We start from the raw sequence: 20,389 nt of genomic DNA on the forward strand, positions 1-20,389 counted from the left end.
AATGATCCCTTAAAATCCGAAAATTTCCTTTTTTATAATAGGTTAATTGACCAAAATACATTTTTGCTGAAATTTGTGTGATTATATGATACATGCTACTCTATGGTAATATCATAGACCCTCAGATCATTACTGTTGATTCTATTCATTCGGTGGTCCAGATCTATACATTCTGTCACACAATAGTTATTAAAAATAATATAACCTACCCTTATATATATATATATATATATATATATATATATATATATATATATATATATATATATATATATATATATATATATATATATATATATATTTGTTAAACCAAAGCTCACCTAGTACCTATTCACTCACACTACCATCTACAATCAATTAGAAAAAACATGTATTTCAATACATCAGCCTCTATGTATACCTCTTCATTTCTTCACCGGATAGGAGCATTAATCTAAAGATTGTAGAAGCTCATTCGAATAAAAAAGGAGCTGTGTATATGCTTGGCCTCCAGATCGACTTTCGACCACTGATTATTCCCTCTTGTTTATTTGTAAACGTTGAATTAACTTCCCAATGTAGTGATTTCAGTACTTTCTCGATTTCCATTATCATGCTGGACTCATCCCGAGCGATCAAATTTCCTCCTGGTCTTAAAATTCTATCAACTTCTGCCATTACAGATTTAATGTTGCACCTACATAAACATATCATAGTTCATGTAATAATCGGTTAACTTACCTATGCAAAATTTATCAACTGAAATCACCTGCTTTTCAGGTTGGAAAACAGATAGTCTGCATGGAGAAGATCATAAGTCCGAGGATATGTGCTAAAAGACTCACACCAATCATGATAAATGCCAAACAAACCCCTCTCAAATATTAATGGGAGTGTATCCGGAGAATCTATGTTCACCACATTTAGTACCCATAAATTTAGGTCCTTAACTGCTGCAGCGAACCTGTAAACATTGGTTAATTACTTAGGGATTGATCATCGATCACAGGAATAGGCAAGTTTCAAAGACGAGTGATTAGTCTTTAACACTTACCCACCATACGTAGCTCTCATGTCCATAACATTTCGTAAACTGGACCAGTTAATCCCAAGCTTACTCATATATGATTTGCTAATCACCTGTTTCCAATGCTCATAATCAGCTATAAAGTCGTTTGCTGTTGGTTTTCCAGAAATCGCGATCTGGGATTTATTTAACCAGTACGGAGGCTTTTGAACTCGGTCTGGCCATTCCTCGGGCCAATGTGAACCTCTGTATGTCTCCCCCATCGGCACCTCGTGCATGCATGCATGTAGAGGTTCGTACCTAAGAAACATAACATAATTCCAGCTCATGTAAGTTTAAGTTTGACATTACTCCGTCTGATTCTCCAAAATAAGATGCATTAACTTCAAAAGCGAAGTCATACCAGGCAGCATCGGGATCATCATTGAGTTCACACATGGGAGGTTGCTGCGTCTTTCTTAGATGATAGCATTCATTTGAGTCAGGTTTGTGGTAGACTGCGACACTGATTGCATTTAGTTTGTCCTTCTTGATGGTGACAAGCTTCCAGCACATTGCGACCGTTAAAGCAGACATCTCTAAGTGTTGGATATTTATTAAAGTTATTTTAGGATTGGAACTTTTCTCTTTATTGCATATTGGATAAATAAATAGAAATTACAAACATTATATATAGATATTACATCATATAATTATTTGTCAGTGTTAGAGTGTTATTTGGAATTGACGATCTGAACGAGTTTACAATCCGACCGATCAAAGAAAAAATTTTGTTCTTCCCGTGTGGACATATGTTACTATAGGAATCAAAGTTTTAAGTGTAATTATCGTATTAATTGATAACTTTTAGATAATACAAAACAAAGGGAATATATGAAATAAACATAACCCTAAGTAAATATACGATTTTTACAATAAATTAGAATAACATAAAATGTTAACTCGTATCTCAAAGTGTAGGTACAAACTTTGTGGAAGTTTTTCAGAAGATACCAACTCACATACAATAAATTAGAATAACATCTCTAAGTGTAGGCACAAACTTTGTGGAAGTTTTTCAGAAGATACCGACTAACATACAAAGTGATAATCTATATGAATGTCTTTGCTTCTGCGTGTAATTAATCAGATTTTGACAAAGAAAAATGGCACTTTGATTTTCACATAATAAAATGGGACAATCCGCAGGCAATACATTGAGGTCACAAAGTAGATGGGTTAGCCAGATAATTTGTACAACCTCGTTTGCCATTGCACGGTGTTCAAATTCACAGCTAGAGTGTGATAATGTAGGTTGATAGAATAACCGTAAGTAAAGCGACGAGTCTCGATGCAACCGCCCAATCGACATTAGAGTAGATGACCAACAATGACTTTGTTGGATAAGTGAAGTGTAAGTCGTGACTGACATTGCCCTTAACACAACTTAAAAGTCGTTTAACCAACTGACAACGATCAACCGTTGGAAATGAAGGAATTGATTGGCTTATTTGACAACATAAGACATATCTATTTGTTTTTTTGAAAGACTTTAACTTAAAAATTGTTGCGTATATGTTGCGTGACTCAGCACTGGACCATCCTGTTGAAACCAATTCCCACTTACTTTAAGTTATATTATTCAACTTAGATTTATTTTAATTTTTTTTCAACAACATGTTTATATTTTAACTAATTTATAACCCGTAAAAATCACGGTTATAAAATTGATTCAGTTTTCATAACAAAAAATTCATAATTATTAATCAATTATTTTAAATAAATTATTAATTAAGAGATATACCAAATTTTAAAGTTAGTTATAACTTCAAATTTAACATATAATTAAAAAAGTAAATGTTTCTATAAAAATTTTACAATCTATTATTTAAAAACCTTTAACCTCATTAATTGTGATAATGATTGCCTAATATATCTCTTTGACACATGACATAATATTATAGTGACACATGACAAAAGAAGATTAAAACTACTCTTTTATTAGTATAAGGATAATAACCATCGTCTTCCAAATAACCATCGTCTTCCAAATTTTAACAAAAATGAACATGTTTTTGACTAAATTAACAATTTTATTTATTGTTATTTAGCAAATATTATGTTTAATTCTTTTATATAAACCTCTTTAAAAATCATATCATCACAATGATCTTTATATTTGATTTGCATATGATTAAACTAAATAAATATTTTCTTTAGATTTATTTTTAACTATTATATAGTTAATTTCAGTTTATTGTAGTAGTTTGTAGAGGTTAAAAACAAACAAACTTCTTTCTTACAGGTCGCAACCATTTGGTCCACCTCTTCTACTGCAGAGGGTTGCAAATATGGTCCGCAAACTTCAGTCGTTTTCGTTTCGAAATAACAAACAACACCTTAGTATCAAGAAGACCAACCAGGATTAATATATCATGACCATATATGGTTTGGCTCAATAACACACAATCATCCGTATAAGTAACTTCAAGTCTCAATAGATATGTTAATTTTCCTAAATCTCTAATAGCGAATTCTTTGATGTAGACGATCAATGAAGCGATGTATAGAGGACTCATTATTATAGGTAAGTATGATATCATTGACATATACTAATAAGTAAAGTTTACAACATCCACGTTGAAGATGACCAAGGAGGTATCGAGTACAAACAAAACCTTATTGCACCAAAAAATACTAAGACGTTGAAGCCATGCATCTAGGGCTTTTTTGAGGCCATACAATGCCTTATTCAAACGAAAAACATAATCAGGATGTGAAGAATCCTTGAAACCTAGTGGTTGCTCTAGAAAAAAATATCCCTCATATGCCCATTTTAAAAAGCATTTTTTTACGTCAAACTAATGAATAATCCATCAATTTTAACAAAAATAGAGTACCATTTGAATAGTTGTGTCTTTGACAACTGGACTAAAGGTGTGTGAGAAAATCAAAATCTGGAATATGAGAAAATCCGTATGCAACAAGACGTGCTTTATATCGATCAACTGAGCCATCTGACTTTTATTTGGTTCTAAAAAGTCATTTGGAGCCAACAACATTAGAGGGCTTTGGACATGGAACTATAGCACATGTTTTGTTTTAATATATCACCTTTAATTCCTCATGTATTGCATCGCACCAATGTTGATTCCTATAGGCATATTTAAAACCTTTAGGATTAAGGAATGAAAGTATAGCATGGAGAAGATTATTAGGATCAATTGCTAAAAGATTCATTACATGTTTAGGCTTGATGATACCTGCACGAAAACGAGTAACCATGATAAGAGACGAAGTGTCAAGAGTGACCGAAGGTGCTGTTGGTAAAACAACTACTGATCGAGGTGAGTTTGAAATGATTAACTCATTTTAGATAGAGGACCCATCCTAGTCAGTTTTGGTGACAATATCAGCAGAGGGCGATAAGGGCTAATCGTCGTATGCCATATACGACCACACAATGGGAACTTTTAACGAGAACCGGAGGAGAAGTCATAGTTGGTAGAGTAGGCATTAGAGTGGGACCATCATCATAGATTCTTAGAAGAAAATCATCCATGTTAGGGGATGAAGTGTCACATGAAAAGGGAAATGCCATTTCATCAAACCGTACGTGCTTTGTGATGTTGATGTGAGGGGTGACCGGATTTAAACATTTGTAGCCTTTATGCTTGGTGCTCTGACCACTGAAAATACACAAGATACTCCTAGGGGAAATCTTGTGAGGTGAGTAGGCTTGTAAGTGAGGAAACACTCTACAACCATCTATTTGAAATCGTTGTAGGTGAGAGTAGAGTGAAACATGAGTTCAAAAGGGGTCTTTCCATCCAATATTTTTATAAGAAGTCGTTTGCTAATAGTAGTCGAAGAGAATGCATCGATCCAAAGAGTTGCAAGATGATTGGCACCAAAGAGCATGGCTAAACCAATCTCGGTTAAATGAAAGAGTTTATGTTCAACACATCTATTTTTTTTAGGAATATATGGACATGACATTTGATGATGAGTGTTTTGGATGTGAAGAATTGCTTGAATTGATGATTCATGAACTCAGTACTTCCATCACTTTGCAATACCTTAGCTTTTTTGAAAATTGGGTATGAACAAGACCAAGAAAGGATTGAAGCATTGAAAAGAAATTAAATTTGGACCGTAATGGATAGAACCATGTAAACAGTGAGAAGTCGTTAGTGAACATGAAATAAAAATGATAAACTTTTGTTGAAGTAATAGGAGTCAGTCCCCATAGGTCACAATGTACTACATGAAGAACATGTTTAGATCGTTTTTCATTTAAAGTAAAAGGTAATTGATCTGCTTTTGAAAGACGAAAAGGTTAACACAAACTAGGTTTAGGCAAAATAGATGTAAGTTTTAAATAACCAAATTTATTCAAACTAGTAATAACATCAAAACCAACATGACCTAAACGTTTATGCCATAATTCCAATGAAGCCTTAGAAAGCGAAATTAAAGATGAAATATATGCTTAAAAAACCCAGAATGTAAAGCTCATCTTCATGTTTCCCTTTTGCTAGATTTTACTTGGTAAATGGATCCTAAATAGCAAAATAAGTCTGGGAAAATAAAACATCAACCAGTTTATCACTAGTAAGATTATTGACCAATAGTAAATTCTTCCTTAGATTAGGCTCAATAAGAACATCACTTAATGTCAATTTAGGTCAAATAGAGGTCCTACCAATGTCGGAAATAGGTACAATATTACCTTTGCCAAAAGTAACATTTTCTTTGCCATAATACAAAGCGGAAGAATCAAGATGAGACGGGGAAGGGTCCATATATGTGATGGTGCCAGAACCAACATATGAATCTATAAATGAATATTACATGTAGGAACTATGTAACGAATGAACTAGATTAGCTATCGAGTTAGAAAATGATCAATTATAAGTGGCTAATTCGAGGAATTGATTTTCATAATGGCCATTATTTATACATAATTGAAAATATGGAGGAGGATGTCCCCGACCACCACCCACAAAAGATGAGGCTCATCCACAGTTGGAACATCCATGACCACAACCACAAGAACACAACAAAACAGATGATTTATTGGTGGTGTTAAAGGTAATTGTTTTACGATAGGGGTCATGTAGTGATGCCATGAATAACTTGTGACTTTCTTCTAAAGAAAGTAAATCACGAAAAATGGTTTTAGCTACGATGCATGGTGGGAATTATAGAAGGCATGGAAAGTTGGTCCGAGACCATAAAGAAACCAATGAGACTTGTTCAAATCTGACACTGGTTGCTCAATAATAACCAACGAATCACAATACGATTTAAATTATTTACCAAAGTTGAAAAAAAGAGATTACCTTTCTTGAGATTATGGAAAAAGGCCTATTGATTTTGAGCATGTTCAACTATATGCAGTCTCGTGAGCATTCAAAACATAAGAAACAGTAGAATGACCAAGTGCTTCAGCCATAACTTATTATCTAAGAGAGTACTGAAGAAGAAGAAGAAGCATTCATTGATCAGTTTCCAGCCAAGATGTATAGGCTGGATTGGGAAATTCTTTGGCCTCATTGATAATGGTTTGCGGTTGAGCTAGGGTTGGAACCATGAACAAACCTGAGCTACTTTTGCTAAGAGAGAAGTGGAGTGATTTGATTGCATCAAAGTAGGTACTTGGAAGAGGACAATTTAATTTTCCTATTGTGAATATGAGTATTCCTTGGGATCTCATTAGAGGAAGATGAAGGCACCATGGATGGGTACAACCCGATAGGAAAAAGGAGGGAGTCAATAATGATTTTAGGGTTGAGGAGGGAAAGAAATCAAAACTTGGTTGATATCATATAAGAATCAGAATTTTAATATAATTATCATCTTGAACTGATTCCTATTAAATAATACAAAATATAAGGGAGACATGGAAATACAAATAACCCTAACCAAATATATGATTTTCACAATAAATGAAAGTAATATAAATTGTTAACGCATATGTTAAATAGTTACATCGACCAAATCACGTTAATTTATCCCTATTATTTTATTTACTTTCTTATATAACAAGCGGTATCAGAGACATGATTATTCGAGCAGTCTGATCTGATGATTGAAGGGATGTTGTTTTACAAGTTTAATTTGGATAAGTTCAACGAATCGAATGACTTCACATTGTGGAAGGTGAAGATGAAGGTTCTTATGGTTCAATTTGGTTGTGAGGAAACATTAGAAGGAGAGGCGAAACATCCGAACAGGATGTCTATAAATACGAAGAGGGATATTATGGAGAAATGGCATAACATAATTCTATTATGTTTGGCTGATGAAGTATAAAAAAAACACTATGTTAACAAATACGCTACCAGTAGAGAACATAAAAAATTACTAAGGCATATTCTAGACTTTATTTGGCTAATGTAGTTAGTTTGGTAAGCAAGTTTATAAGTAATATGGGGAATGATTAATAGGAAGCAACCAAGTATATGCAATACTTGAAAGGAAAGTTTAATATTCTTCTAGTTTATGATATTATAAATTTTTCAATGGTATGTTTGGCTATGCAGACTCGAATCATGGTGTTGAATTAGTGAAAGGAAGATCATTGGCATACTATATTTTTACTTTATTTAGATGTGTTATTTGTTGGAAGGCAATATTACAACATGCAATTTCCTTATGAATAATTGAATCAAAACATATATCAATGAATGAAGGGATAAATGAGTGTGTATGGCTATATGGTTTTGTTCAAAGTCTTCTATAGAAGGTAGGAAAGCCTACTTTGTATTGTAAGAGTCAGAGTGAGTTAAGTCTAGAAAAGAATCCAATCTATCAGGAGAAGGTGAAGGCTAGTGCTATCAAACTAAACTTGGTCTTGATGTTCTTAAAGAAGACAAGGTCTCTATTTAGAAGATAGATACCAAAGAGAACTTGACAAATATGTTAACAAATACGCTACCAGCAGAGAACATAAAAAATTACTTGGACTTGGTTAATGTTCCTAAAAGGTAAGTCCCTACGTGGAAAACTAGCTGGAAGGAGACGATTCTTGGGAATCCTTGATGCTTGAAGACAACTCAAGTCAGGGTGGAGAATTGTTAGAACATAACTTCGAATTTTTGTGATCCCAACGAATTTATGAGTCGACCGGATGAAAGTGAAAAGACTTGAAATGAGAGATCTAAGGGATAAGTGTTTGGAGTAGGCGGAGGGTTGTTTGTGGACCTATTTTCTTATGACCCACAGCGGGTGCTAGGGGCACATCACCTATGGTATGGACCCATTTTCTTTTGTTGAATTTAGTTGTTTAAGATCTACGCTATATTGTTGTTATGGGTTTTACGATTACAAATATTTGCAGCTAGGGTTCCTACTGTATCTAATTTGAAATAAGTGAATAATAGAAGATATATATATATAATTACTTTTCATGGACGTCGCTTATATCGCCTAAAAACGTTAATTCTCTATTCCATTTCCTTGGTTTTGTTTTCTTGATTTCAAAAAAGGTGACCTACACATAAACTCTAACCTAAAGGCTTGAATACACAATATGATCAACCGAAACATATCCAATTTGATATGCCTCAGTCAGCAAAGGATAGGCATGAACCTAAATGTTCGAATACAGAAATAAATCTCATGAAATGGGCATTTTTTTGGTGAATATGTAAACAATTCGTGCTTCTTTAAAGGTAAATAGAACTTATAAATATTTGTAAGCAACTTCTCTTGCTCACAATGGAAGTCGTCTTATGTATGTTGCATGCAAGCATGAAACACTAGGATGGTAGAAAGATAAAGGGGGAAAAATAACTATGTTTGAAGATATTTATACCAAATCTAATCCATTATTTCACAAAGGCACTGATATTTTGTATAAGAGTGAGAAAATTTCTTATGCTTTAGATAAGAACATGCAACAAATTTTCGTCAAGGAATATTGCAAAACATCAACTATGATATTGTTTATTTGTGGAATATGTTAGTATATATCTATTTATAACTCAAGAAGAGTTAGATAGATCAGTCTGCACGACAAGAAGAATCTGTGAGGGCGTTTAAAGAAAGAAGAGAGTCAAGACACATAAAGAGCTTTTAACAATTAGTTCCTCAAGTTTTTTTCTATAAAAAAGGAAATATAGGTTAGAGTTAGTTTTGCATATTGAATCCCCAAACAATATGATGATATAAGTATCATCAATAAGTGGCTCGATGGACTTATATGAGATTATGGTGTAGATGGAGAGAAAAGATATGACAATGGGTTCGCATAAGATAATGCAACCTCTTAGATAATTTGTAGAAATAATGTTTATGTGGAAAGTGAAGACTTATGCCATAATGAAAAACTTAAATAACGAAAATGTTTTGAAGAGGAACCAAATTTTAAAATGAAAATGAGAGGAAAGAAAAATAATGAAGCAAAGATGATATAGGTCCGACTATGGTGACTATGGTATGCTATGGGAGGGAGAAGACCTTGCAAAGGTGCTGTTGAATATTTTATAAAGAGTTGCTTTAATCACTAAATATAATTTCACTTTTGAAAACATTTGGAGAAAAAGTGTAATGACATTTTCACAATATCACATCCAAATGAGATAATTCATATAAAATAAACATCAGTTCTATTGATGTACCAAAGAGGTGATTTGGAAGCATCCTAATATATATAGTTTCCTTGTCCCAATAATAGGAATTTGACTGATGAGGATCATTGAGTTTTGAAGAAGTTTATCATATATGATACTAAATCCGTAAAAACACCTTTGGGGATTCAACTGAAGCTCTCAAAGATACATTCACAACAAAAAATGAAGCAAAGGAACAGATGAATATAGCTCCTATGTATCAATAATGGGTAGTTCGATGTATTTTATGATATTTATAAGAATAAACACATTGAGTTTTTGAGGAAAATCCTTTGTAATAAGAATCCAACATATATGTCTACTAAGATGGTGAGAAGGGAGAAGTTAAAGCTATACTGAAATTCAAAATGGTCTTCCTAAATATTGGTGACAAGGTGGAAAACTAGAGAGTGAAAGTTACACATATAACATCCGCATAATGGGCCTAGAATTTTAGTCCTTTTTAGTACAACTTAGTTTTCAAAGAATAAAATAAAATTTAAATAGTTAAATTAAATATTTATTAATTAAAAAAATAATCAAAATAAATTAATCTTAATTGAATTAAAAGTTTAAAGAGTATCATGAAGTTAAATTGGGTGCAAATATAGAATTAAGATAACGGGGACTAAAACTATCAATTCTATGAAACTTAGATTTGACCAAACATAAGTTGAAAATGTCAAGATGTTGATTTTCCATTTTCTTACAGGAAAAATATATAACTTGCTAAGACTTGTTAAGGTTAGGTGGTATTATTAGTGTAAAACTTGAAAGAAAACGGCCATAAGTGTAAGTTGTCAAAGATTATAATAAAATCTAGATTTAAGAAGGATGAGGAATATCAATTTCTTCTAGATGGACGATATATTCAAATCCATTTAGAAGTGCCTATAAAGGATTAGAGTTAAAATCCTACTCCGAAAGCCTTAAATGTATAACTCCTTCTTGTTCTTCCTCTTAAATCAATCTAGGGTTTGGGGATTTACCACAATTTAAAATTTATGTTGACTAAGAGCATCGGAATTAGTTGATAACTTTGTTTTAATCACGTGTTCATGAATCTACACTCAAATCACCCTTACATTTTTTTAATTTGGAGCTAGAATGCCATTTGGAAGTTCCAAACCCAACCAATAATAAATTCAAGTATAAGTGATCTAATAAAACTATCATCAGGAGACATGATCATTAGTGGAGTTAGTTTGAGTTTTTAAATTTTCTTGATAACTTCAACAAAGTTTTTGTTTTATCATGACATAAACTAGCAAACTCTTTGTTAGAACTTCATGTCATAAATCTAAACATGCAAAGTCCATTGTATTCCCGTGTTTTGATGATTTTGAGATTATATCCCATTTTGATGTTCATGTGACAATTATTGATCATAATGAAGTTTTTGGGAGTTCTAAGACGTCATTGAATCCTTAACCCTTGTGTAAATAATGTATTATAAATGTATTAAAAAACTTTTAAGATGTTAGTACACATTTAGGATCATTAGATGTAGTTTAGGAGGTGTTGGAAGAGGTTTGAACAACTTTAAATAAAATCTAGACAAAACTATAATGTAATTGTTCAGGGTATAAATGTGTGCAGTATGGATATAAATGTCTGATATATGGCCATGTCTACAATATGGATATTTATATGTGCAATATGTATATCTATGTCAACAATATGGATGTTTGTAATATGGATATCTCAACTTTAGCAAATTCATTTTAAAATGATTGCATAGCTTCCTTATTTTTTCTTTAGTTTGTGCTTAAAAGTTAGAAGTGAAGTGATATTAAGGACTAATGTAACTAAATACCAGAAGAACAAAACAGTTATAGATTGTTTTGAAATTACTTTCTCTATATAATACAACTCTTGAATGCTATGTGGATATTATATATACTTGGTGCATTCATGAAAACTATTCTCAAAAGGGTATTTTTATGGGGAAACTGTATGATTTAGAATGAACATACTTGAGCATAATATATGTTCATATCACCTAGCATGCGTTGACTTAGTCTTTCCATGCCACTTTTGGGATAATCCCATATGCGATACTATTTGCCACATCTTGCTATTAGTTACGGGATTTTTTGTATGAGTTACCACATAAGATAATAACTTATGGGATATGCGTTACAAACCTATTCAATATTTCATGTGGGATGATTATATGCTTACAAAATATTAGGATTTATTTTTGGGCATTTAAACATGTTTTAGGTGTGATGTCGCTATCTTATTTATGACATTCCTACAATGTTGACCCTTAGTATGAAAGGGCTTTGTTGAGAGAGGAAACTTGGGTTAGGAAATCTGGAAGCTTATGCATTGCATTTATGTTGTGATAAAGTTTTATTATTGTTTGACATGCTTAACTCTAAATACTTTTGTCCCATTATAATAAACACTTTTCATGTTTTTTTGAAATATTTTGGGAGTCGAGTGTTTCCATTATCCAATTCCCTTCAAGAGTTTATGTCATGATTTATTCACTAGACCCCAACCATAATGTTATACCTTTTACATATACTCAACATTGAAGATAAAGTAGATGATTATTTGAAGATTGCTTGGCTATTTAGAACTAGGGGTGTTCGTTTGGATGAATCGATTTGATCCGATCCAATCAAGTGAATCCAAATTGATTTTGGTTTTCAAAACATGGATCCAAATAGTCCAAACTAAATTTAAATCCAATCCGATCCGATCCGGTTACAAATCGGTTGGATCAGTTTTTATAAATCGGTTTTCAAAAGTCATAACATTTTAAAACGACAATAATTATAATATTACTAAACTTTACATAAGAAGCAAAAACAAATTACTTGGTGGCGATTTGAAATTTATAAACAACTAATAAGAAGATATATTATAGTTAAATAATTTATAGATAGAAAACTTTTGAGTGAAAATGCATATTAATGTTTTTTTATCAGATGAAACGTTCCTATTTGAAAAAATAAATTATAAAATTAATAAATAATTAGAGATATATAATTATAAATAGATAAATAATAAATGTTTATTCGGTTTTTTTTTTTGGACTATTCGGTTCTTATTTTATAAACCAAAACCAATCCGAAATCCAAAATAATAATTCGGTTTTGTTGAAAACCAATCCAAAAATCCAAATATCTGAACCAAATAGTTCAATCCAAATTGTCCAATTGGATAATTCGGTTTTATCCGAATAATGAACATGCTTATTTAGAACGCCAAACCCTATGTAATGGTTAGAACTTAACTTTTTGTTTTGATATGGATTGATCACACTCTTATACTTATGTTAGATAATAAAACGGTTTAAATTTGAACTTTTGGGACCCAAATTCCTCAACTAAGATTTAAAATGCTTAAATGTTTTCAAAAGCAATATTAATTAATTAATTCTAGCTTACACACATTGGAAGACTTTTAGGTTGTTGATAAGTCTCCAAGTGCGATATTGTTGGGTTGTAAAATATGATTGCTTTTTGACCTTATTGCTTCTACTAGGACCTAGTACCGGTTCCTGCATTATACGTATAGATCTCATTGTAATTGTAAACATTATTACAAAATAATAAAACCCCTCTAAACACGTGTGGACCTAGCACTATTACCTAATCATGTGAATCACATAATTCTTCTTCCATCTATCATTTTTCTCTTTTTGTCTTTATTTGTATGTTTTTGGTTCTGAATTCAAACAGACAGGTGGGTAGAACAAATGATGCAATTCCAGTTAGACTTGTTCGATATAAAAGGTGTGGCAGTGTCTCTTAATTACCAATGAATGTAATGGTGACCGATGTACGACTAATGGTAGAAAGTGCAATGATGGGAGGAGAACAGAAGGCGGAATTTTATGTTGGGAAAATTAGGGTTTGCGGTGGAGATCTGGATACCAGCTTGGATCGTGATATCACTTTCCAAACTGATATTTCTACCTTATGTCTGAGTTACAAGAAATTCAGCCAACGATAATCCAAGCACACACCTACGTTTCTAGGCACAGAAAACGTAAGCTATTATGCTAAAAGGTTCTGTGAATGTGTGATGAAAAACGAGAGCTAAAAACCTCCGTCTTCTGGAAAGGAAGAGTTGTTTATATACTAAACACGATTAGGGTTTCATTAGGGTTGGGCCGTCATTACTTGCTTAGGAAGCAAGTAATATTAATCCGGATTAGGGTTACCAAAAACTAACGAGTTTCGTTAGTTTTACCATAATCACCCTCAAGAAATTGAATTTTCCATTCTGAATTCAAACAGACAGCGGGACCCCAGCCAGGGGCTCTACCCCTTGGACCCCGCTAGGGGCGCTGCCTCTAGACCCCGCCAAAGGCGCTGCCCCCGGACCCTGGACTAGTCGTCGAACCGGCTTCTGACTCGATCTTATACATGCGTGCACTCCACACAAACCCGTACATGTATTAGAGTACAAATCATAAAACCCCTTAGCTCACATGTTAGTTCCAGTTACTTAAAATAACATGGTGACACTAAAATCACCAACATTTTATAGGTTTTGCTCTTATATCCCAAGCACAATATAATCATTACGTATGAAATTGATATGAAAACTTCGAATAATACCTTTCCATATTTGAATATCCTCTTCATGTGTTCGGTAAACTGGTGTTGCTGACCAAACAAAGTAACCTCCCGGACGAAGCATACGGTTAACCTCCAAAAGAAGGATGCCACCTTAAAAGAAACGAAAGCAACATCTACTTTAAACGGTGTGAAAGATTGTAACACCTGTGTTTAAGGTAATATATGATCAGAAAGGTGAGAGGAGAACCTTCTTTGTGCCAAGGTACTCTGCAATGAGCACAATGTACCAGATCAAAAACGTTACTAGGAAATGGAAGGCGTTGAGAGCCCATGATGGCAGAAATCGCAGGTATCCCTCTTTCCAAAGCGAATTGGATTTGAGCTTCATGGTCATCTCTAGGGGCGAATGACATTGCTAGAACGTCTTTATCGAAGAGGTATCCTCCAAAATTCGCTATACCACATCCTACATCAAGAATTACTCTTGTGTGCTTCCCCCATGCAATCTCAGGCGCTGCCTATATTGATTTTAGAAATATTTTATAACTTATATATATATATATATATATATATATATATATATATATATATATATATATATATATATATATATATATATATATATATATATATATATATATATATATATATATATATATATATATATATAGTTCTTCAAACTGGCGAATACTTTTGTATACGAAGTTCTCTCACCTCTTCTAAGAAGTCAATATAATGACCAGCACCATGTGTAAACCGAGTTTCAGCACTAGGGAAAGTGATGATTTCTCCTGTTACCTTCACGGAGTTCGGGCGTCCCTTTAGATCTGACAAGGCCTGGCTAGGCACATTATGGAGCCATATCTGCCATTTATATCTTAATATTCGTTAAATAAATCTGATTTATTGTACAAATAGTAGAGCTTATAAAGAATCACCAACACCAATTAAGAAAGAAGCGCTTTATAAATAAGAGTATCGGTACTTTATCTCGACTTTGAGGCCATGGAATAGGTGTCTTATAGTCCCTTGGGAGAGGGACAAGACAATCGGGAGTCTCCTTTGGGCAATGTCTCTCGTGGTGTTCGTTGTGTTGCCAATGATGGAAATTTCTGATTGCTATCTCGTTATCCAAACAAGGTATGTAGTTTGTCCCAGCCTTTACGTTGCATAACTTCCATTGGTATCCGTACATGTCAATGTTATCTGCCACCTTACTAGTCTCACTAGTACCATTAGTATCTTCTTCTTGTCTCTCCTTTTGGTCTTCTTGTTGATCAACCTGAGTTTCTGATTCATGTGGTATCTGAGAAGAACGCTCTTTAACTTCAGCTAATTCGGTTGTGTTGGTTTGGATCTTAGCTTGTTCCATTTTCTGTCTAACATCTAATTCTTCTCGATTTTCAGCTTGGGCTCTTGTCTCGGATGCAATTGAGTGAGATTTTATTGGTTCATCATCATCTTCTTGAACTTGATCATCAGTCGTCACCCCTTGTTGAGATTCTCCTTCTTTATCTTCTTCTTGTTCTTCTTTCTCTTCTTGATTCTGCATGCTTTTTTCTTTTCCTTCATTGACACTTTCTTGTTCCTTGTTGTCCTCCAATTCCTGCGTGTCATCTTCACCACCAGGTTCTGTTTGTTTATCATCTTGGTTCCCCATATCACTTTGTTGATCATATTCATTTCCAGTATCTTGATCACCCCTCGTCATGGTATTTTCTTTAATCTTTTGAGTTATTTGCTTCTGTTCCTCTTCAGCCGATGCTTCTCCTTCCATTCCATTCAGGCTATCTTTGACTACTGTAGTCGATATTTCCATTTCTTGTTTTTCTATAGCTTCCTCTTGGAGTTGCTCAGCCTCTTGTTTTCCCGCATCACTATCATTCAGACTCTCGGCATCATCATCCACATCATTGCCCATGCTTTCTTGTTTAGGTTCAACTTCGATATTAGAAAACCGAACCTCACCCGAGCTTTCATCCACCTGGAGCTTGTAATCTTTGCCCTTTTCTTGAATGTTTTCCAGATCATTGTGTGATTTCGATTCATCTTCATTTTTCATAACATCCATAAGAAAATCGCTATGATTGTCTTCAGAAACACTAGCATTAGTGGTGTGATCAAGAAGTTTATCTTTACTAGCGTCATCGGGGATTTTTCGATGGAACTTTACAAAACGACGTTTGATATCTGACAAGGTATCATCACGCAAGTTATTGATCTGAGTGGTGGTCGATGGATAAACAGCTGAACTGGAGGTTAGCATCCAGACACCTAAGACACACACCGTCACAAGCACCGCCATTGTCACGGCAGAAGAACATGAAATACCGGAAGATCTCTTGTTAGCACGAGGTTTTCCAATTGCCATTGTTGTTTCATGGGGGGAAGAGGGACTAAAGTTGAAAAGGTGAAAAAGACCTGATGAAATGTCAAGGAGAAGATTCAGCAACGTTTGTGGAGTTGAAAAGTCTCAAGATCCAAAATAAATGGACCAGGAAAAATATTTGTTGCCCTTCTCATGTGTTTTATGACTTCTTGTTAGGAATGGCAACGGGGCGGGTTCGGGGCGGGGCATGGATTCCCAAACCCGCCCCGATAACTTTCGGGTATCTTATCGGGGCGCCCCATTGGGTTTCGGGTTTTCCCGTCGGGTTTCGGGTATCTTATCGGGTTTAAAACAATTGATAACGAAATCTTTATTCTCTTTTAGGGTACCGCAATGTCTTATAAAATATACATGTTCTAGCAACTCTTTTAAATTAAAAACATGATGCATCACTTTAATAAAATAAACTGGACGTTATATTAAAAATTATTTGATTTAAGTTTTTTTTAATACGTCAAAACACATAAAAATGATCATTAACACCAGATTGTTAATAACTAAAAAAATTGTTCACGATAAGTATTTTATATTTGAACGCGTACAATTAACAGCAAAAATTTTTGAACATATATATATATATGTAATCGGGGCGGGGCGGGGCGGGGCGAAGATAACCCACTCCCTGCCCCGAACCCGATAAAAAACCCGATAACGACCCGTTACCCGACCCGAAATGATCGGGTTTCGGGTTTCCCCGTCGGGTTCGGGTTTTTTTGCCATCCCTACTTCTTGTTGTACTTTCTTACACTAACCATAACCACGCTAAATGGTTGTGTTTTTGTATTTTGGCGGACGGATCTTACCCTTTACTAGATACCGCATTGTAGACATCTCAAAAACATTGTTTTTTATTTATTTTATTTCATTTTATTTAGCAAGGCGGAATTTTCATCTCTAATTAACTAGAAACACATTTCATCATATAGGTGTGTACGACTACTAGATATGGACCATACGGTGGTTGTATTAAAATTGATCGATCGCGCAATCACTATAAACCCATTATAGTGGTCGCCTAAGTGAATAAGGATTGTCAGATGTATTTGTCATTGAAGAGTGGTCAATTTTTCCAGCAACATTTTCTTCTTTACTTTAGCGGTTCGTCTCCCATATTTGTTAGCTTCGTTTTGCTTATTTTCCTTGTAGGTTCCGCCAACTTTATGACTATATAACTACGTACACGTAATGTTCAACATTCTACCGAATCGAAGTAGTGTAATTCTTAGGCAATCAGACATCAATTCAACATATTTAATACAATTTATTATGTTATATGAATAGACCGATCAAACCTCCCTAACGTTATTCCAAACTTGTTCCGAGATTGACCAAAAATAATCAGTGTGGTATTACTCTTTAATTCTAAGAAAAAGCCAATGGAATCACGAATTAAGTACATTTTATGACAACATCCTCAAGAAGCAAGATATATCGATTTTGTGTCTAAATGGTTGCTCGTCTGAAAGTTTTGAACAAATAATCAATTTTATGCTTATTTCACTTTGGTATATGAAACCTTTCACTTTTTGAACCCTTTCCAACAATCAACCTCCTGAGTAATCAGTTGAACTTATTGCCCAAGTCATTTTTCAAGATTCACTAACATAGTTAGCACGATTAGTAACACTTAATGGACCAACTCATATATTCCCGCTATCGAGGGGTCATATATTGTTTCACACAATGTGTTCTTAGTGAACATTCTTCATATTTGTCTTGATTGTGCGTTCTTCGAGTTCATAATGGCTTCATCATATTTAATCATATTTGTATATGATCTAAGCTTGAATATGGAAACTTAGAAGTTCATCAATGTCTTTTGATAGTATTTAGTTGTATGAAACTGTTATAGTCCCCTTCTAAACCCAAAAGCACATGAATAAGTAAGAACAAGTAATAAGATCATGGTGGCACATATTTTTCAGTTGAGTCCTCAATTGAAAGATCGTAGGCTCGAGTCAGAAGCCTTCATCTTGCAAACACTTAGGTATTTCACATAACAATAATTTTGATTATATATATATATATATATATATATATATATATATATATATATATATATATATATATAGGGAAAGGATCAAATGAGAACGCCTAAAAGGTTGAGAACGCGAGAACAAATCTGGTACATTAAATATTTATAATCTAAGGATCTCATTAATCATTAATTTAAAGAAATTAATAAATGAATTTAATTGTTTTTTTTTAATTAAAAAAAATATAAAAGGGTATTCAAGTAATTTTATGATGTCATCCAATTTGAATATATCGGGTAAGTTTGAAAATTAAAAGAAACCGTTCCTATGTTTTAGTAATCACAGATAACTTCTAATGTTTTGGATGATACGATCATATCTTGAATGAAAATAGCGTCACAGATAAACGATTATAACACATTCGATTAATACTGTTCATCCGTGAAGAGGTATTTTGCATTCTGAACTTTGTGAAGCGTCGTAGGTGGAGGAATGTTGTCTTTGAACAATCGAAGTGGAAGAAGTAAGTTTTCTAATCTTTATTGAATGTCGATTGACTGGAAAACGGGTGTATTAGTGTGTTTAGGTTTTTATAATGTGTACATTTGACGATTCTTAAAACCCTAGAAGTTGGGTCGTTCGTTTCTTCTTTATATCGTCGATTATGAACTGTAGTTAGTCTTCATCTCTGATGAATGTTGTTTTAAATGTTTTGTTTCACAAATAACACGTTGGTGTATTTGATTGTTAAAATGAAAACGGTAATTGTAGATGAGTTCCGAATTTACGGTATTGTGATATTGAATGTGCTTAAAAATCAATAGTTTATGATTGTGTTTGATAGTTATAAGAAGCATATAAATGTGTAATCGGAGTCGACTACTTTGAAGTGTAATAAGGTTACGTAAACCCAAAAATTAGGGCTTTTTTTCACATCATAAGTAGCACAGGAAGAGTAATTGATGTTAGTATTCGATTGTGAATGTTTTTTAGTTGACAAATAATAGCGAATTGTAAGAATGTCATTCATTAATAATGATTACTTGTAAAATCCGATTGTGCGACAGAAGTACTTTGCTAGTAATAATTGATATTCAGTTGTGAATGAGTACTTTATTGAGTATGTATGTGGTTTTGATCCTATACATGATTTTGTATGTAAAGATTAATGATGTAGGAGTGCCAACTGTTTTATGTGGGTAAGTTAATTGCACTGTTTGTTTCTTGATGATTGTTGTAAACATTACTCTGATTTTGGGGAGAAAAGGAGTAATTGATGTTAGTATTCGATTATTTTTTGTACCTGTTTGTACCTGATTGTCATATTTTTGCTGTATTGAAAAACAACCATATTGAAGAGATTCCAGAGCAGTATATTCTAAGAAGATGGAGAAGGGATGCAATTTCCAGCCATTTGTTTGCCATGAAACATGTTGTCATGGAAATAGAAGATGACACCTTTAAACTTTTAACAGAGGCATACAACAATATTGAATACTATTTGGATCATTTCAAAAGAAGCAAAGAGAAATTGTTGGAGTTTGTTGAAAAAACACGTACGTTGAAGCAGGCAGCAATGGAGTTTGCCAGTTCCAACCAAACATCATCTGATAACGATGAAGAAGAAATTATTCGGATGCTTGGAATACGCAGCATTCCTGATGAAATAAATATCCATCCACCTGCATCTATACGTACCAAAGGTAGTGGAACTAAGAAAAGAATGGTTAAGACAACAAAAAACACCAATGATTATCCATCCACCTGCATCTATAACACGTTGGTTTTCCCACCAGGAGAGTCAACAACATTACTATTGAATGATTCCTCTTCAGAATCAGTTCGATTTGTACCTGTTTTTTAAGACAACAAAAAAC

The 20,389-nt window shown here is 33.5% G+C and overlaps 1 protein-coding gene across 1 annotated transcript; it reads right to left on the reverse strand.

Annotated features, from left to right (window-relative positions):
- Positions 1 to 450: 450 nt before the first annotated feature.
- Positions 451 to 16,518, reverse strand: LOC111899186 (probable methyltransferase PMT27). Its single transcript, XM_023895066.1, has 9 exons — positions 15,637 to 16,518; positions 15,133 to 15,465; positions 14,862 to 15,011; positions 14,395 to 14,665; positions 14,187 to 14,297; positions 1,410 to 1,584; positions 1,034 to 1,306; positions 749 to 943; positions 451 to 676 (listed from the first exon to the last, which is right to left on the reverse strand). The coding sequence occupies exons 1-9, from the start codon at positions 16,516 to 16,518 to the stop codon at positions 451 to 453; spliced, it is 2,616 nt and encodes an 871-aa protein (XP_023750834.1).
- Positions 16,519 to 20,389: the final 3,871 nt, after the last annotated feature.

The sequence above is a fragment of the Lactuca sativa genome, chromosome 4, assembly GCF_002870075.4.
Source record: "Lactuca sativa cultivar Salinas chromosome 4, Lsat_Salinas_v11, whole genome shotgun sequence".
Lineage (NCBI taxonomy): Eukaryota > Viridiplantae > Streptophyta > Magnoliopsida > Asterales > Asteraceae > Lactuca > Lactuca sativa.

What these genes read in the sequence shown, in the direction of transcription:
- LOC111899186 (XM_023895066.1), bottom strand. Translation starts at nt 16,518, where the DNA reads ATGGCAATTGGAAAACCTCGTGCTAACAAGAGATCTTCCGGTATTTCA. An exon ending in GGATATTCAAATATGGAAAG is followed by an intron (nt 1,585 to 14,186) that starts GTATTATTCGAA and finishes TCCAACACTTAG; the next exon opens with AGATGTCTGCTTTAACGGTC. An exon ending in GATGATCCCGATGCTGCCTG is followed by an intron (nt 1,307 to 1,409) that starts GTATGACTTCGC and finishes TATGTTTCTTAG; the next exon opens with GTACGAACCTCTACATGCAT.